This window comes from Lepus europaeus, chromosome 3 (assembly GCF_033115175.1).
Source record: "Lepus europaeus isolate LE1 chromosome 3, mLepTim1.pri, whole genome shotgun sequence".
Classification (NCBI taxonomy): domain Eukaryota; kingdom Metazoa; phylum Chordata; class Mammalia; order Lagomorpha; family Leporidae; genus Lepus; species Lepus europaeus.
In genome coordinates, this window is record NC_084829.1 from 6258961 (window position 1) to 6275322 (window position 16362).

Below are 16362 nucleotides of genomic sequence, written 5' to 3' on the forward strand. Positions count from 1 at the left end.
TGAGTTTTGTTTAAGTTTTTGGCTGGTTTGCAAGGAGCACTGTGTTCAGAGGGATGGTGGGTCTCCACTTGGTAGAAAAATGAAGGAATAAAGAGCCCATGGTTCTAGAAGCTGTTATAAGGTAGGTGTGTGTGTGCTGTCGCCTTCAACAGCATGCAGAAGGAGGGGTGCTCCGTGCAGATAAAGAGGAGCAACTCCACGGGCTTCCTGCCATGTTTTGGTCAGACCACCATCACCCCGATAACTCTCAAGAGGAAAACAGACAACACGTGGTCTTGCTGGCGAATCTCACAGCCGGGTGGCTGACCATTTACACCAGACGAGTAGTAAAGAGTGATGACCTCATTTGTTTTACTGTTCCTTCGGTGGAAGTCATGCGGTGGTTAAAAAAAGAAAGTTGTGGGTTGTGAAATTTTAGGACTCGTTTCTAAGGTCAATTTCAAGCACCCTTGGAAACCACCACTGGCCTCCCCACCCAGAGAGACTAAGAATTTATAACAAACATGTAAAAGTAATTGCCCAGCTTTATTGATTTTATATCTGAATGGCCTCTTTGGGAGTAGGAGAGTCATTCATTACCACCTGGGCTCAAAATTTCCTCCTGCTTATTTACATGCAATTTTAAAGTTAAAGCAATTTTAAAGTAAAGTCTTCAGGCTCAGACCTATCAAGGCAAGCTCAGGAATTTGAAGGAGTGGACGTTTAGCCCAGCAGTGGAGATGGTGGTGAGGATACATCCCACAGCCCACATCCAAGTGCTTGGGCTGGGTTCCCGGCTCCAGGTCCCGGTCCCATCTTTCTGTGAAGGCACATCCTGGATGCCAACGGTGATGGCTCAAGTAACTGGGTCCTTGTCACCCACATGGGAGACCTGGATTGCCTTCCCAGCTCCCAGCATCAGCCCTAGCCCAGTGCCAGATGTTCCGGGTGGGCACCTGGGCAGTGAACCAGTAGATGGGAGCAAACTCTGTCTGTCTCTCTCAAAAAGATTCTGAGAGAGAAAACTCACGCCAGGAGGGCTATCCAATATTTCCAAAGGGCTATCAGCTTAAGTCAAGATGTGATTTTGTTGCTAATCCTTTAGAAGAAATAGCGGGTTGCCTCCTGTAAGAAGGTAACAGCGCATCAGCTTGTCAGTAAAGGGAGCCAGGGGTGTAGGAAGCACTGCTCTCTGCAAAGGCCGAGCATCACTATGAAAGAGGGAAGACTTGTGCTGGAGGCATGCAATCCCTCTCAGAGGGAGTGGCCTCAATGCAGAGCAAATGTGAGTCCGGATTGGTGTCATCATGATATGTTTTTCCATCTCCAAGTAAATCAGAAGGGGCGGCATCCTCCAGCAGACAGTGCGTGCTGTTGGCAGGTTAGGATAACTCCCTGTCTGTGAGGGTTGTGAAACACTGGCACATATTAAGGAATGGCATTTCCGGTGTCTGCTTTTTATTCTGGAACATTCCAAAGCCATTAAAAGGGTTTAATATAGCCATCCCTGAGCCTCGTCGTATACCTACTCATGAGTCTGTGAAACACGGACAAGTGCTTTCTCAACTGTTGGACCCATGGACAGTCCTTGCAAACACGTAGTGTTATACTATGGTGCATACTGGCTTGGAAAGTTTATTTGATTTGTGCTAATGTACCAGTTTTGCTGGTTTAGGACTTTTTCTCATACTTTTGGTTCAGATATCTTCAGAGGCTAGACTATTATTCATGAAGCAATTCTACAAAGAAAATGTCAGAGCTTTCTTTACTTAGTACATATCCTCCAGGGGAGCCTGGCCCTGTGTTGTCAGCCTTTAATTTTTTTCCCACAGAAAATTTGCCTTTGATCTTATTGCTACCAACCTGGCTTGCTTTATTTATTTATTTACTTACTTACTTATTTTTAAGGGTAGAGCTTTCTAACCCTGATAGATCATCATAGAAGCTTCCCAGCTGCCCATCTACTTCTTGTTTCTCTTGCTACACACAAGGCTGGAGACCAGTGGCTTTTGTTTACAAATAAAAGAATTTGATGGTCAGGATACCTAAATTTTAGCCTGACTTTGTGCCCTAGTTTTCACTATGACTGTGAGATATTTATACGACGTCACAGAACCTGTTTTCTTTCTTGAAATATGAGCCTAAGAATCTACTCCCCGACGCTCACAGCAATGGTTACCAATTCAGCTCAGCAAACAATTATTGATCACTTGCTCTTTGCCAGGCATGGTGTAAGGTCAAATGAGATAAGGAAAGGGTTGCACAAGGGAGATGTTTTTTTGAAGAACATAATACTCTCCACACAGAAGGATCATAAATCACACGCATTGGTAGATGGGTGTGATGATGCCTTAGTTGCTGCCAACTCTACTCATTTTAGAAATTCCTTGTAAACAGTTTTGGACTTCGATGCTTGGGTTGCCGATATGCCGTTGAAAAGAATGTTTACTCTGAGCTCACCGGGATCGCTTCTCATCAAAGTTGCACACCCAATCATCCTCAATTGATATCCAAAGGATGAAGTAGCCTTCAAGGGATTCAGACACGGGACAGAATCTGCAGGGGCTTTGGTCAAAGATCCTAGTGGATGCCTGAAGGTGGGACAGCACTGAACTCTATCAATACCATGTTTTCAGGCCGGTGCCGCGGCTCACTAGGCTAATCCTCTGCCTGCGGCGCCGGCACCCAGGGTTCTAGTCCCGGTCGGGGAGCCAGATTCTGTCCCGGTTGCCCCTTTTCCAGGCCAGCTCTCTGCTGTGGCCCGGGAGTGCAGTGGAGGATGGCCCAAGTCCTTGGGCCCTGCACCCGCACGGGAGACCAGGAGAGGACCTGGCTCCTGCCTTCGGATCAGCGTGGTGCGCCGGCCTCAGCGCGCCTGCCGCAGCGGCCACTGGGGAGGTGAACCAACGGAAAAAAGGAAGACCTTTCTCTCTGTCTCTCTCTCTCTCTCTCACTGTCCACTCTGCCTGTCAAAAAAATTAAAAAAAATAAAAAAATACCATGTATTCTCCCAGATCCCCAAAAGCATTGCCACATAGACCCAAAGTTCATCTGCCCCTGCAGGTGTTATGCCCTAGTGCCTCCTTTGCGTCACTATTCTGAGACTTTGGAGCCATTACTAAGTAAAGCATATGTTACTTGAACATAAGTACTGCAGTGCCATGAGTTAGTGCAACCATGAGGGTACTAAGTGACTAACAGGTGGGTAGGAGGTACAATGTGGATATGCTGGACACAGGGATTATTTATGCTCTGGCCAGGATGGAGTTGGATGGTGCAAGATTTCATCTTGCTACTCAGGATAACTAAGAAATTATTTATTTCTGAAATTTTCCATTTGATATTTAGAACATGGTTGACAATGGGTAACTGAAACCATTTTATTAGACAGAAGGCCTGAATACGTAACTGCTTTAAATTTCACATGAGCTTTATTGAAATTTCCTGAAAATTCAATTATTCAACTATTTGATTACTATTGTATGCAAGTAGTATTCTAAGGGCCAAAGCAGGTATTAAGATAAGCCCTGACTGATCTCTTCACATGCCCTAATGGGGTCAGAGGCTCCTATTTTAAGTTCTGGGTGTGTCCTGACTTATTTTAGTACTTTTTTACTACTGTAGCTCATTTTTTATCAGTAGCTGCTTTGCAAAATCCTTGCCAGCAGCTCAATGAAGGCAAAGATGGGATCTATTTTTTTTTCCTTGCCATATCCCCAGGGCCCAATTCCCCACTGACTCTGAGTATTGGTGAATGAATAAATAATGTTGTACTATGCATGGGTCATTATGTTGTCACAGCACGGAGGAGGGGGAGACACACTGTCAATATTTGTGGACTGATGGGTGCGTGGCTGTAGTCAGAGGGTATGAATCCTGGTCAAGGCCTCCAGGAGGAGGGGGTGTTGATCCCTGTCCCCCTGAAAATTCCAGTCTTGGCGAATTAGTTCAATGTGTACAGGAGGATCCTAAACACCATATATAATTTCAAAGCAAGTAGCCTAAGGATGCATTTTACAACAAAATACAAACTGATCATGTCTGTTTACCCTCTATTAAAACTATCCAAGATATTATAAATAGATTCCTTTACATTGATTTAAATCAATTTCTTTGAAAGAAACATTAAAAATCACATTGAATACAAAAGGTAGAGATGTCAGATACTAATTTGGCATCAGATGAGAATCTACACACACACACACATGCATCTCCCACAAACACACGCCCTCCCACACTCCATATACACTTTTGATGTTTCCCAAGACATAGACAGCTTATGTGACATGATAAGGTGATGTGAGCCTATGGAGTATTTAGTTAGAATTGTTAAATCAATATGGCAAACATTTATTTAACATAAAGACCATGCCGGGAACAGTGCTAGATGCCAGGGAGAGAGGCTGACTGAGGTCTGGAAGATTCCATGATGGGCAATGTAGGGAGGGATCAAGATATTGAGAGCAGACCTTGGGAAATAATCAGTGCCCAAGCTGATGTAACAACTAAATACGATCCGGTGTGCTAGGCACAGGCCTCAGAAATCCATGTCTCTCAGAACCCACTCTCTGGCACTAATGCTAGACTACCAAACCAGAATGTTCTAAATCTGAATAGTGAAATACACTCAGTAATTCAGAACTCCTGAGCGGGGACAAAAACAAGAGGAATTCATAACAAATGCCCAACTCGCTTCTGCTGCCTTTGTAGGTACCACTCTGTCTCCAGCACTCCAGAGAAGGGCTCCTTCATGGGATGGGCCTAAAGCCTGGGTAGCCCTATTCACTTAAAACCCAAGCAATAATTCTCCCCACATCCTCTCCTGGCCTCCCCGGTGTGGTATTGCTATCGATCCCCATTAACGATTTAGTGATTAAGGAGGATAAATTGGCTATGAATGCAAAACAGTCTGAAGAACCCCTAGGAACACAGTGAAAACATCTTCCATCAATAAATGCTGTATAGGTGCTGGTGTAGCCAGTAAAGCTGCCACCTGCAGTGCTGGCATCCCGCATGGGCAATGGTTTGAGTCCCAGCTGCTCCACTTCCGATCCAGTGCTCTGCTGTAGCCTGGGAAAGCAGTACAGGATGGACACTTGGGCCCCTGCACCTGTGTGGGAGGCCCAGAGGAAGCTCCAGGCTCCTGGCTTCAGAACAGCCCTGCTCCTGCCATTGTGGTCATTTGGGGAGTGAACAAGTGGATGCAAGATTCTCTCTCTTTCTCTCTGCCTCTCTGTAATTTTGCCTTTCAAATAAATAAATAAATAAATCTTTAAAAAATACATAAATGCTGTGTGTGCTGGTGTAACTTTCAACCATTGTCGTTCACGGCTCACCTGCCGTGTGGTGTTTCCATTATCTTGTTCGCCCAGCTCTCTAAGCAATCCCTGAGAATCTGCCTTATGTCCTTAGTCACCTTTTCCACTTGTGCACCCAGACTGAAACTAAGTAAGTTCTAAACACTCACAGGTGCTTTGCGTGACTCTTTCTGTGGTTGTTGTCTATGTTGACATTAAGGAGGAGGGGTTGCATTTCTTACTGGGGTGGCACAGTGATCAATATGGGGAAGTTGGATTTCTAGAGGGAGCAGTGGCCAAAAGGACAGAAGTCTGGGATTTGCAGAACGGTTTGGGCTTCCACAGGCCAAGAGGTCAAGGGTCTTGTAGCAGCTTTTCCCTGGTAGCTGGACAGCAGGGAGACTCCACCTGCCACGCTCTCAGGAGAAGCTCACCTCGCATTCCTCTAGGGCTCTCTCACATCTTCGTCCCTGCCGCCCACACTTCCTCCTTGTTCTCAACAGTTGACTCTGAGTTACCCTTGGCTGAGAAGAAAGAACCACCCAAGAGCAGCAGCCTCGTCCTCCTTCCACTGAATCTAGAAAATCTTTAACCATCTTCCACTGCTTCCCTCTCTCAGCGGAGAGTGGACAGTCGCACCTGTGCACCTGTCATCAACCCTCTACCTCGTCCCTCGACCCCAAGCACTACAGGGCTTTCCTCACAAGGCCAGTACTTCTCAACCTTGGCTTCAAGAATCATCTGTGGAGCTTCTCCAAAGCCTTGCAGCCAAGCTGCCCTCCAGCCCAATCGCACCAGAAGGTCTGAGTGGGGTGACTGAGACATCAGCGGCTTATAAAAACTCCCTGGGTGATTGTAATGTGAAACCAAGGCTGTGAACTACTGCTCTCTCCTAAACGTTCCTTCTCTTGGTTCATCTCCATCATCATGAAATCACACCCACTCTCTCCCATCTTTAAAAATTTCTCGGGCAGCGTTGTGGTGCACCGAGGTCAGTCTCTGCTTGTAACACTGGTCATCCCCTACTGAGAACTAGTTCAAGTCCTGGCTGCTCCACTTCTGATCCGCACTTAAAGAGTTATTCTTTTTTTTAAAATTAATATTAGTAGAAAGAGAACAGATTTCACGGGCACAATTCTAAGAAGATAACCATATTTCCCTCTTACTCTCTCCCTCCCTCCCACAACCTCCCTCCTTTCTTCCATTCTTTTTTTTTTTCTTTAATTTTTGCAAAAACACAATTTCAGTCCACTCTGCAATCACAGACTCGATGACAGTTATTCTTGATGTCTTCTTTACCTCCCATTTTGAATCCCCCTGCATCCTCTCCTCCAAAGACAAGAGCTATCTCCCATTTGTCCCCTTCTCATATCTGCTGCGACCCCTGTGGCCCATCTGCCACCACCTTTGTCCTGGCCCACAACTTCCCAACTGTTCTCCTTGGTCTGAGTCTCGCCTTCTTCTAATCCTGCCTAGAGGAGGTCCCTCTATTGTAACGCAGTACCCAGGGCGGGGCCAATGCGATCTCTAGATCTCGGCAACTCCTTCTGAACAGTGGATCTGGAAGCTGCTAACTGTGGATCCGACCAAAGACCTAGGCAGCAATTAAAAGAAGGTTATCAGACTGTCCACCTCCTGAATGGTCTCCTTTCAAATCAACATGTCAGCTGAAATGACTAACCCTTTTCATTTCAAGAGGAATGGCCACATAAATCGAAATGCATGTGTACATGTGTTCCATTGTACACAGAGGGTATAAGCCAGAAAAACTAGGAACAAACTCAAGTGTGGGCGAGCCATATCATTCTTTAAATACCCTAGAGTGCTGGATAGTTATATGAAGCCTGTGATTTTCTTTTTGTAATGCAAAGAAAATCAATATCAAACTCCTGCTTTATTTATTTTATGAGTATGGATTTTTAAAAATACAATTTTCTTAAAATAAACCATCTCTTACAGACTCTCCCACCTCAGTCTCCTTTGCCAGTTCCTTTTCTTTTTTTTTAAAGTGAAATTTATTTGTTTTTTATTTTTTATTTATTTGACAGGTTGAGTTATAGACAGTGAGAGAGAGAGAGAGAGAGAGAAAGGTCTTCCTTCCATTGGTTCACTCCCCATATGGCTGCCGCAGCTGGTGCTGCGCTGATCTGAGGCCAGGGGCCAGATGCTTCCTCCTGGTCTCCCATGCGGGTGCAGGGCCCGAGCACTTGGGCCATCCTCCACTGCCTTCCTGGGCCACAGCAGAGAGTTGGACTGCCAGTTCCTTTTCTACCAAACTCCTAAATGCTGGTGTTCTGGGGGCTTGGTCTTTATATCCTATATCCTCTATTAACTATATTTTCTGCCTGGTGCAGATAATTCCCAAATTTACATATCCGGTTCTGCTATCTAGAGTCACATGCATATTGGTTACTTCTGCTTAGATATCTACAGGTAGTTCCAACTTATCAAATTCAAAACCTTAACTTTTCTCTATACCTCCACTTTCCTCAGTCTCTTCTATCTCTGTAAGTAGCATCCCATCAGCCAGTCACAAAATATAATGCCTCAACTCTGGCCAATGAGATTACCATACATAAGGGTTTGCCTTTGAAATATACATGACCAAATTATCATTTCCTGTTACCACCAACCTTGGACATCTGTGTCATAGACAGCTGTGTTGGACACAAGGTGACAAGGATAAGTAGGCAGGGTACAGTATCACATTGGTGCTATCTACCAATATTGTTAGAACACGTAACTCAAAAAAAAAGGTCTGAATTTAGTTTTAGCAGTTCAGATCCATCTGTATCTATAGGCAGCTGTCTCAAACAAAAGTCATTCAAAATTAGCAAAGATAAAGACTCATTTTGGGAGGACAGTATAGAAGGGTGCATATTGGATAGGATGAGATGAAAAGTCTCTGTCTCAGGGCCTGTGCTGTGGCACAGTGGGTCAAGCTGCTGCTTCTGACATTGGCATCCCATAATGGAACACCAGTTCAAGTCCCAGCTGCTCAGCTTCCAATCCAGCTTCCTACTAATGTGCAGCACAAGATGCCCAAATGTTTTGGCCTCTGCCACCAATATGGGAGACCCAGATGGAGTTCCTGGACCCTGGCTTCAGCCTGGCCCAGCCCTGGCTGTTGCAGCCATTTGAAGAGTGAAACAAAGGATGGGTGGACCTCTTTCTCTCTCTCTCTCCCAAATAAATAGATAAATAAATCTTTAAAAATAAATAAATAAAAGGATAAAGATTTTAAAAAGGTCTCTGCCTCTACTTCAGCTTCTATATGTTTCATTGTCTAATTTCCAAAGACAAAAAATCAACCCTTCCACATCAGTCATCACCATCAGCCCCATACCAACTATGGAAGCACCAGGAGGTCATAGGGAAGGAATGGGGAAGGGGAGAAAACCCTGAGTGTAAATGAATAAACTGAATTGACAGAGACATCATTAAACTTGGCTGAGTTTACTTGAATGTAAGTAGATTAAGCTGTGTAGCAGACTAAAAGGAAGACTCAAAATAGCATTAGAAGATCAAGTTGTATTATTTGAATTGCAGTTACATGTTTGCACATCCAGGCTCATGATTTATGAAATATACATCCACTATGCATATAAATAAGCTTGCAAAATCCTTTAGATTTTCTGTTCTTGAACTAGGGAGTCAGAGAAGTTAGTTCCACTAAGCAAGAGTTGACTTTTTCTGTTTCAGAGGCATGGATTCTAGTAGTTTTGAAAGTAAAGTTTAGTAAGTCCATTTTGTTTACAGAGCAGTAGCATACAAAGGCTACACCATCAATACATAGCTCCACAATTAACTGGGCGATTTTAGGCAAACTTCCTTTAGTTCCTGGGATAAAGGTATAGAAGCATTAGCTTCACATATATAAGTTGTATCCTAACATATAGTGATGACAAATTTTGTGTGTTCTCTCTCTCAATTACAAAAAAGGGGTGTATATAGGAAAGGGCTATGTCTTCTAGAATAATCCTACTACCCCTCCAAAAAGAGTTGCATTGAAAATACACAGATTTCTTCTTATGAGAAGACTCAATGCTTGCTCCCTTACCTTCACACCAAGGGTTGAAGAGAATGTATGTGTCTGTATCTGGGTTTCGGCGAGTTCGGAGTATGCCATAGGGGGTCCACACGGCAACATACATGCGGAATTTCCCCACAATGCATTCGGGCGAAGACTGGATGGACAGCCGGACAGACTTGTCCTCATTCATGATGACCTTGGCCCCCCACTTTCCACTCTGCAGCTCTGAGACCACCGGCACTGGGATGTAGGTTCCCTTGTTTTCTTGAGGGTAGCGACCTACAGAAGAAAGAAGAAACAGCATTGAGTGGACTTCACAAACATGTTAATTCTCACTGTGTAACCTTGTAGCTGAATGGGAGAAATAATCCATTAGACTTGGCATCATAAAATTTGGGATTGAGCTTCATTTCTGTTGCCAACTAACTGCATAATAGTCAATTTTCTTAACTTCTTTGAAACTCGGCTTAATGTGTCTATAGAAAAAAAGGAATACTAAAATAAAATTCACAGATTTTTGTTGGTTGATGTCTTAATAACTTCAGGCTGGATACATTAATTTAAAAGGTTTATTTTGGCTCATGGTCCTGGTCCAAGCTTGAAAGGTCACATCTGGTGATGATCTTCTTGAGGGAAAAATCCCAGAATGATGCAAGGCATCATGTGGCAAGAGCAGGGAGCATGCATGTGTACCCATTTTGCTCTCTTTCTCTCTTCTTGGGAAGCCACCAGTTCTCAATAGTGGGCACTCCAGCCTGAGGACCTTGTCTGGTTCCCCAAAGACCCTACCTCTACATCCTGTAGTTGAATTAAGCTTTCACCCTTTTGATATCTCATAAGAGGGATTAAATTTCAACAAGAGTTTTGGAGGGGAGAAACCATAGCAGTTGATTGAACAATGAATTCAATCAAATACAGAAATGTGGATTTGGATGCAAACACAAATTTTATAGGCTACTATAAAATTCTATCCTCTAAAAAGTTAAATTATTTGATCAGGTTGAAGTAACATTTGCACACAACAATGTTTTTAGGGCTATAAAGCTTTGGTTTATTCTGAATATAATTTCCTTATTTGTTGTGATATTACCTATAACATGATTATGCTCACAGATTGTCCATTGTAACCATCTCAATATTCAACCTAAACATGTGTTTTTGCCAATCCCACTAGTAAGTTAGACTACATCACAGGGAATCCCGCTAGTAAGTTAGGCTACATCACAATCCAGTGGCAAATGAACTGGGTTTGAATCTTGGCTCTGCTACCCGTAATCCTTGCAACCTCTAACAAATTACCAGATGTTTATGAATCCAGATTTACTTCCCCTCTTTACTAAATGCAGATGATAATAACTGTATTCATCTCACAGAAAGTGAAATAAAATAATACATGTAAGATACTTTGCACATAATGTCTTACACATAATGGATCCTTAAAACACTTAGCTGCTATTTTAGTAGAAAATTAAACATTGGTGGCTTCTACTGTATTTTCAGCTTCCATTATACTTGATGTAATCCTCCGCCTTGCGGCGCCGGCACACCGGGTTCTAGTCCCGGTCGGGGCACCGATCCTGTCCCGGTTGCCCCTCTTCCAGGCCAGCTCTCTGCTGTGGCCAGGGAGTGCAGTGGAGGATGGCCCAAGTCCTTGGGCCCTGCACCCCATGGGAGACCAGGATAAACACCTGGCTCCTGTCATCGGATCAGCGCAGTGCGCCGGCTGCAGCGCGCTACCGCGGCGGCCATTGGAGGGTGAACCAACGGCAAAAAGGAAGACCTTTCTCTCTGTCTCTCTCTCTCACTGTCCACTCTGCCTGTCAAAAAAAAAAAAATAAAAAAAATAAAAAGAAAAGATTAAGCATCCCAAATCCAAAAATCTGAAACGCTTTAAAATCTGAAGCACTCTGTTCCCCAGCATTTCAGATAAGGGGTACTCAATATGTAGTAGCCATATCAAGATAAATGTTTTTTTAAAAATTGCTGCTATTTTAGACAAAATTCTTATTTAATAATCTGAAACCGAATTTTATCAATGGATTCCTGAGTTACGAAGAGAAAGTCAATCTCGCAGCATCCTTTAATGTTTTTAGCCCGCAGTTTGGTTCAATCTTTCATTTACCAACTTCTCCAAAATGTAATAGATTCATGGTCCTTAACTTGAAGTATACAAATCAGGCAAGTTTGCAAAAGAACTTGATTTTGATTGTGAGAAAAAGAACCTTCCAAAGCAAAACTTAACAATTGTTTTAGCTAAGCCACGGAGAGGATTCCACATTAAAAGAAACAAATGATCCAACATCTGAGCTTCTCTAAATGCTGAGGTCTTTACCAGACTGCCTGGTAAGCATATCGTCAGAGACAGAACATTCTACGGAGGTGCTTGTGCAAGTTACTGCTGTGTGATTCTGTGACATTTAATCTTCATGAACATGCGTGTACAGTGGCTCCCGGGAGAAAGACTAAAAGCCCAGTGTGTTCTATGTGTTACGGACATTAGTTAATCACCACTCATAGTGAATATGTGATACACGCATCAATCTTATAAAGCCTTAAAAATGATTTTCTGCCAAGACATTTCAGTGTCTAAGCAGTGCTCTGCCTCCGAAGAGCCCCCACATGCATCCACCTGCAAGAGCGTGTTGGTTCCAAAGGCACCTCTCTGCCCCTTCCCTGTTCCCAATTCTTAATCAGACTCCAGAGCAAGATTTCCATTCTCCAGAAGCCTTGCTACTCCCAGCAGTCCCCATCACTGTTGAAGTCTGATCTTAGATAGATGAAACCTGTAATTCTCTTCCTACAGGGCTCCTAGTAGTCGTCACTACTAAATACTGATTTCAATTTGGAATATGCAGTGTTTTAAAAAGATACAGGCTCAATAGAAATAAATTTTTTAAAGATGTTATCTATTCACTTGAGAGGTAAAGTTACAGACAGAGAAAGGAAGAGATAGAGATAAATGGCTGCAACGGATGGAGCTGAGCTGATCCCAAGCCAGCAGCAAGGAACTTCATCTGAGTTTCCCATGTGGGTGCAGGGGCCCTCCAAGGCCAGAGCAGAGAGCTGGACCAGAAGAGGAGCAGCCAAGACTAAAACCAGTGCCCATATGGGATGCTGGTGCCACAGGTAGAGGCCCAGTCCACTATGCTACAGAACCAGTCCATCAGTAGAAATAAATTTTAAAAGAGAAAAATCTGTGTGATAATGCCTGTCATAGACTTTTTTTTTTTTTAAATAAGGGTTGCAAGGAACTTTAAAACTAATTATATAAGCAAGTAGCACTGGGAATAGCAAAGAGCTAGGAGAGTGTACCCGAAAGTAATCTGTGTACCTTCTATGTTCTCAAATCTCAGCTGCAGCCTTGTACTCACTTCCACTTTTGTTGAAAACATCAAAAGAATCAAGACCATCAAGAGTTTTCAATACAGATTGAGTCTTCCTTATCTGAAATGCTGGAGACCAAAAGTGTTTTGGATTTCAGACTGCTTTTGGATTTTGAGATATTTGTGTGTACATAATGAGATATCTTGGGAGATGGAGCCCACACCTAAACACAAAATGTATATGTTTAACATGTACTTTATTATATAATCTGAAGTTAATTTTATACAACATTTTATTTTTAAAAAGGTTTTATTTATTTAGTTGAAAGAGTTGCAGAGAGAGAGGAAGAGACAGAAAGAGAGAGAGATCTTCCATCTACTGGTTCTCTCCCCAGATGGCCACAATGGCCAGGGCTAGGCCAGGCCAAAGCCAGGAACCAGGAGCTTCATCCAGGTTTCCCATATGGGTAGCAGGGGCATAAACACTTGGACCATACTCTGCTTCTTTCCCCAGGCCATTAGCAGGGAACTGGATTGGAAGTGGAGCAACTGGGACATGAACTGGTGCCCATATGGAATGCCAGAACCACCAGTAGTGGCTTTATCCACTATGCCAGAATACTGGCCCCAATGTTATACATGTTAAAAATTTTGCTCAAGAAATAAAGTGGCTTGGTGTGAATGCCAGAACCTCTTTTTTTGGCACCATACCAATGCTCAAAAATTTCAGATTTTGGAGTGTTTTGAATTTTGGATTTCAGATTATAGATGTTCAAACTGTATCTCCCTTCAAATTCTGACTTCAGATACTCACATTAAATTTTACCTGCCAAATCAATGTGATACACAGATAGTGAAGAAAAAAAAACCAGCCAAGTGTATTGACATTGGCTTTGAAACTAATCTGAACCTAATCTAAAGATCTTAATGTCTCTGAACATTTTTCATTCATGTAACAATATTTCCTACTAAGTGCTAGACATCATTCTAAGTGCTAGGGATGCAAGAGTGAGCAAAAATAAATAAATAATAATTCCCGTGTTCACTGGGCTTTTATTTCTCAGGAAAAAATGCATTTCTTATTAGTATTCCTTATGTTCTCATTACCGCATACAACAAATCATGAGAAGGATTTTTGACACAGAGTCATGAAGCACATGCATCTGGCAACTAGTGGAGTTCGCCTCTGGACCCAGTTTGGCATGAGAGCCTGGGAATCTAAGCAGTAACCTCTAGGAGAGTTATTGGGGTGGAAAATGCTTTGGCGTTGGCAAGAACTCCATGATTAACTGTCGTACTAAATGGTTTAATTGTCTGAACTTTCATTTCCTTGACTCTTTGCAGTTTAGTTCTGGAAGTGGAATGAAAACAGATTTTATTCCATTTTAGCTGTAGGCCCGGAACGCAGAAGGAGCTGGATCGAGAGGCATTTATTGCTCATGTTTTAAACATAACAGCTACTAGAAAGCAAAGGGAGGAGGAGGAGGAAGAGGGGATTTTTTTTTCTTTGCCTGTGGTTCTCCACCTGAAGAAAGGTGCGTGTTCCAGGGAAAGGTGGCTGTTTAGGTTGGAGCCAGGAGAATGCAGGTCAGCTGGCTCTGACCTTACTGTGTGGTCTTGGGCAAAGCACTTATGCTCTGCCAAGTTAAAGTTCCTTTATTCTGTGAGATGGAGACAGCACTGGTCACAGTTCCTGATGGAAAGGTGAGGGGCAGGTCAGTAAGTGTAGGCTGTTGCTCTTTGTCCCTTGCTGTAGGCTTCTGATTCCTCTACGCAGTCCTCTCTCTTTTCCAGCTCTGGAAAACCAGGATGCACTCACCAATTGCCCACAGAGCTACTGAACCCAAATCTGTGTTTAAACTCAAATATTGAGTTTATAGGTTTTCTGTTGGGAGGACCTGCACAGGTCAAAAAAAGCAATGATATAATTTATTGAAAATAACCTTAGCAGTTCCTGAACCATCATGGAGGAATCACCTGAAATCTGCCACCCATGCGAACATAGCTGCTGATTTTCTGACTCCGTCATGAACACTGTAATTGTCATTCATCCTTTAGAGCAGAGGGCAACAAACTGAAGCTGTGGGATCAAATGTAGCTTGCTGTCTGTGTGTGCAAATAAAGTTTTATTGGAGCACAGTTATGCTCATTCGTTTGTGTTTGATTGTGCTACAACACAGAGTTCAGTAGCTTGTGACACAGAATGTATGTTCTGCAAATGCCTAAAATATTTACCATATGGACTTTAAAATATGCTTATGAACCTCTGCCTTGGAGGATATTACATTTTATTTATTTAAGGGGTGATTTATTATAGATAATGTCTGAAACTTGGGCCTTGGAAGAAAATATCATCACTAAGTTTTCCCTTCCAAAGAATATGTTACCAATTAATAGCGAACACCTGTACTATTATTAAGTCAATATTTAATTTCTTTAAAGTCTGCTAGTTAAATTTCATACGATCTCCAAGGATACCGAGAACCTAGGAAATTGGTTGTAACCTTTTATTGATGTCAGTATTCATAGCTGAAATGTTCAATCTTAAGACCCTACAAGCTGTTCAGAGTTGCCAAGGCGGTTCATGGAGATAGAGATTGAAATAAAGTGACAGGAACGCAGCTCTGTCTCCCGGGATCCTTACAAAAACACTCAGAGGGCGTTTTCCCAGGTGGGAAGCTGGGCTCAGCGTGGGTGTCACACGCATGGTATCCCATAACTGGGCAGAGGTGAGGACGCGGCTTAGATCATGGTCCTACCTCTGCTACCTCCACGGAATAAGGTGGAGGTTGTCGGAAGGGATTAAGGAAGGTGAAGGAAGCCAAGAGAGTAACATCTGGGAAACCCAAAGGAATAGGTCTTAAGGGAAGGCAGCCATGGAGGGAGAAAGGCAAGGAGCCCTGCTGATAGGGTGGGGACGCATGGCTCTAGACCGGTGGGTGGCGGCCAGTCAGGAGCGGGTAGTGACTGGGTGCCTTCCAGGGGGAGGAGAAGGAGCCCAGATGTGCAGACCCCCTGCTGTTCGTTGCATGGAGAGAGTAAGACCTGACATGTCAACGGTACCTCCGGGTCTTGTCGGCTGCCCTGTTATTCTGTGTTTCACTCTGAATGTCATGATTTCGGTGACAGCACTGGGGAAGAATTTTCCATGATTGAATGTGGGTGAGGAAGGTTTGACAGAGTAGTAATTCATTTCACTAAGTAGCCCTTCTCACCCTCAGGAGTTAGCATGTTTCAGAGGCCACAGTCAGGCTACACCCAGGACACTCGCCCATCAAAACTGATGACTGCCCGTCAGCGTTCCCAGGCCAGAGCTGAACGGGAAGCAAGACAGACACAGGTGGTGGTGTGCCCACCGTCACAGCCAGTACCCAAGGGTACCTCAAAAAGTTGATGGCAAATGGAATTAAAAAGATTACTTTCTGGGGCCAGCGCTGTGGCACAGCTGGTAAAACTGCCCCTTGCAATGCCGGCATCCCATGTGAGCGCCAGTTCGAGTCCTGGCTGCTCCACTTCTGATCCTGCTCCCTGCTAATGGCCTAGGAAAAGCATCAGAAGATGGCCCAAGTGTTTGGGCCCCTGCCACCCATGTGGGAGACCTGGATGGCATTCTAGGCTCATGGCTTCGACCATCACCCACCCCAGGAATGGACTAATGGAAAGATTCTCTCTCTCTCTTCTTCTCCCCCTCCCTGCCTCCCTCTCTCCCTCACACCCTCTCATTATGTAA

The 16362-nt window shown here is 43.7% G+C and overlaps 1 protein-coding gene across 1 annotated transcript in view; it reads right to left on the minus strand.

Annotated features, from left to right (window-relative positions):
* Positions 1 to 16362, minus strand: part of F13A1 (coagulation factor XIII A chain) — a 163516-nt gene that overhangs the window by 105819 nt on the left and 41335 nt on the right. Inside the window, exon 3 of the mRNA XM_062187323.1 lies at positions 9337 to 9588. Within this exon, the coding sequence (XP_062043307.1) occupies positions 9337 to 9588 (252 nt within the window). The remainder of the gene's footprint in view (positions 1 to 9336; positions 9589 to 16362) is intronic.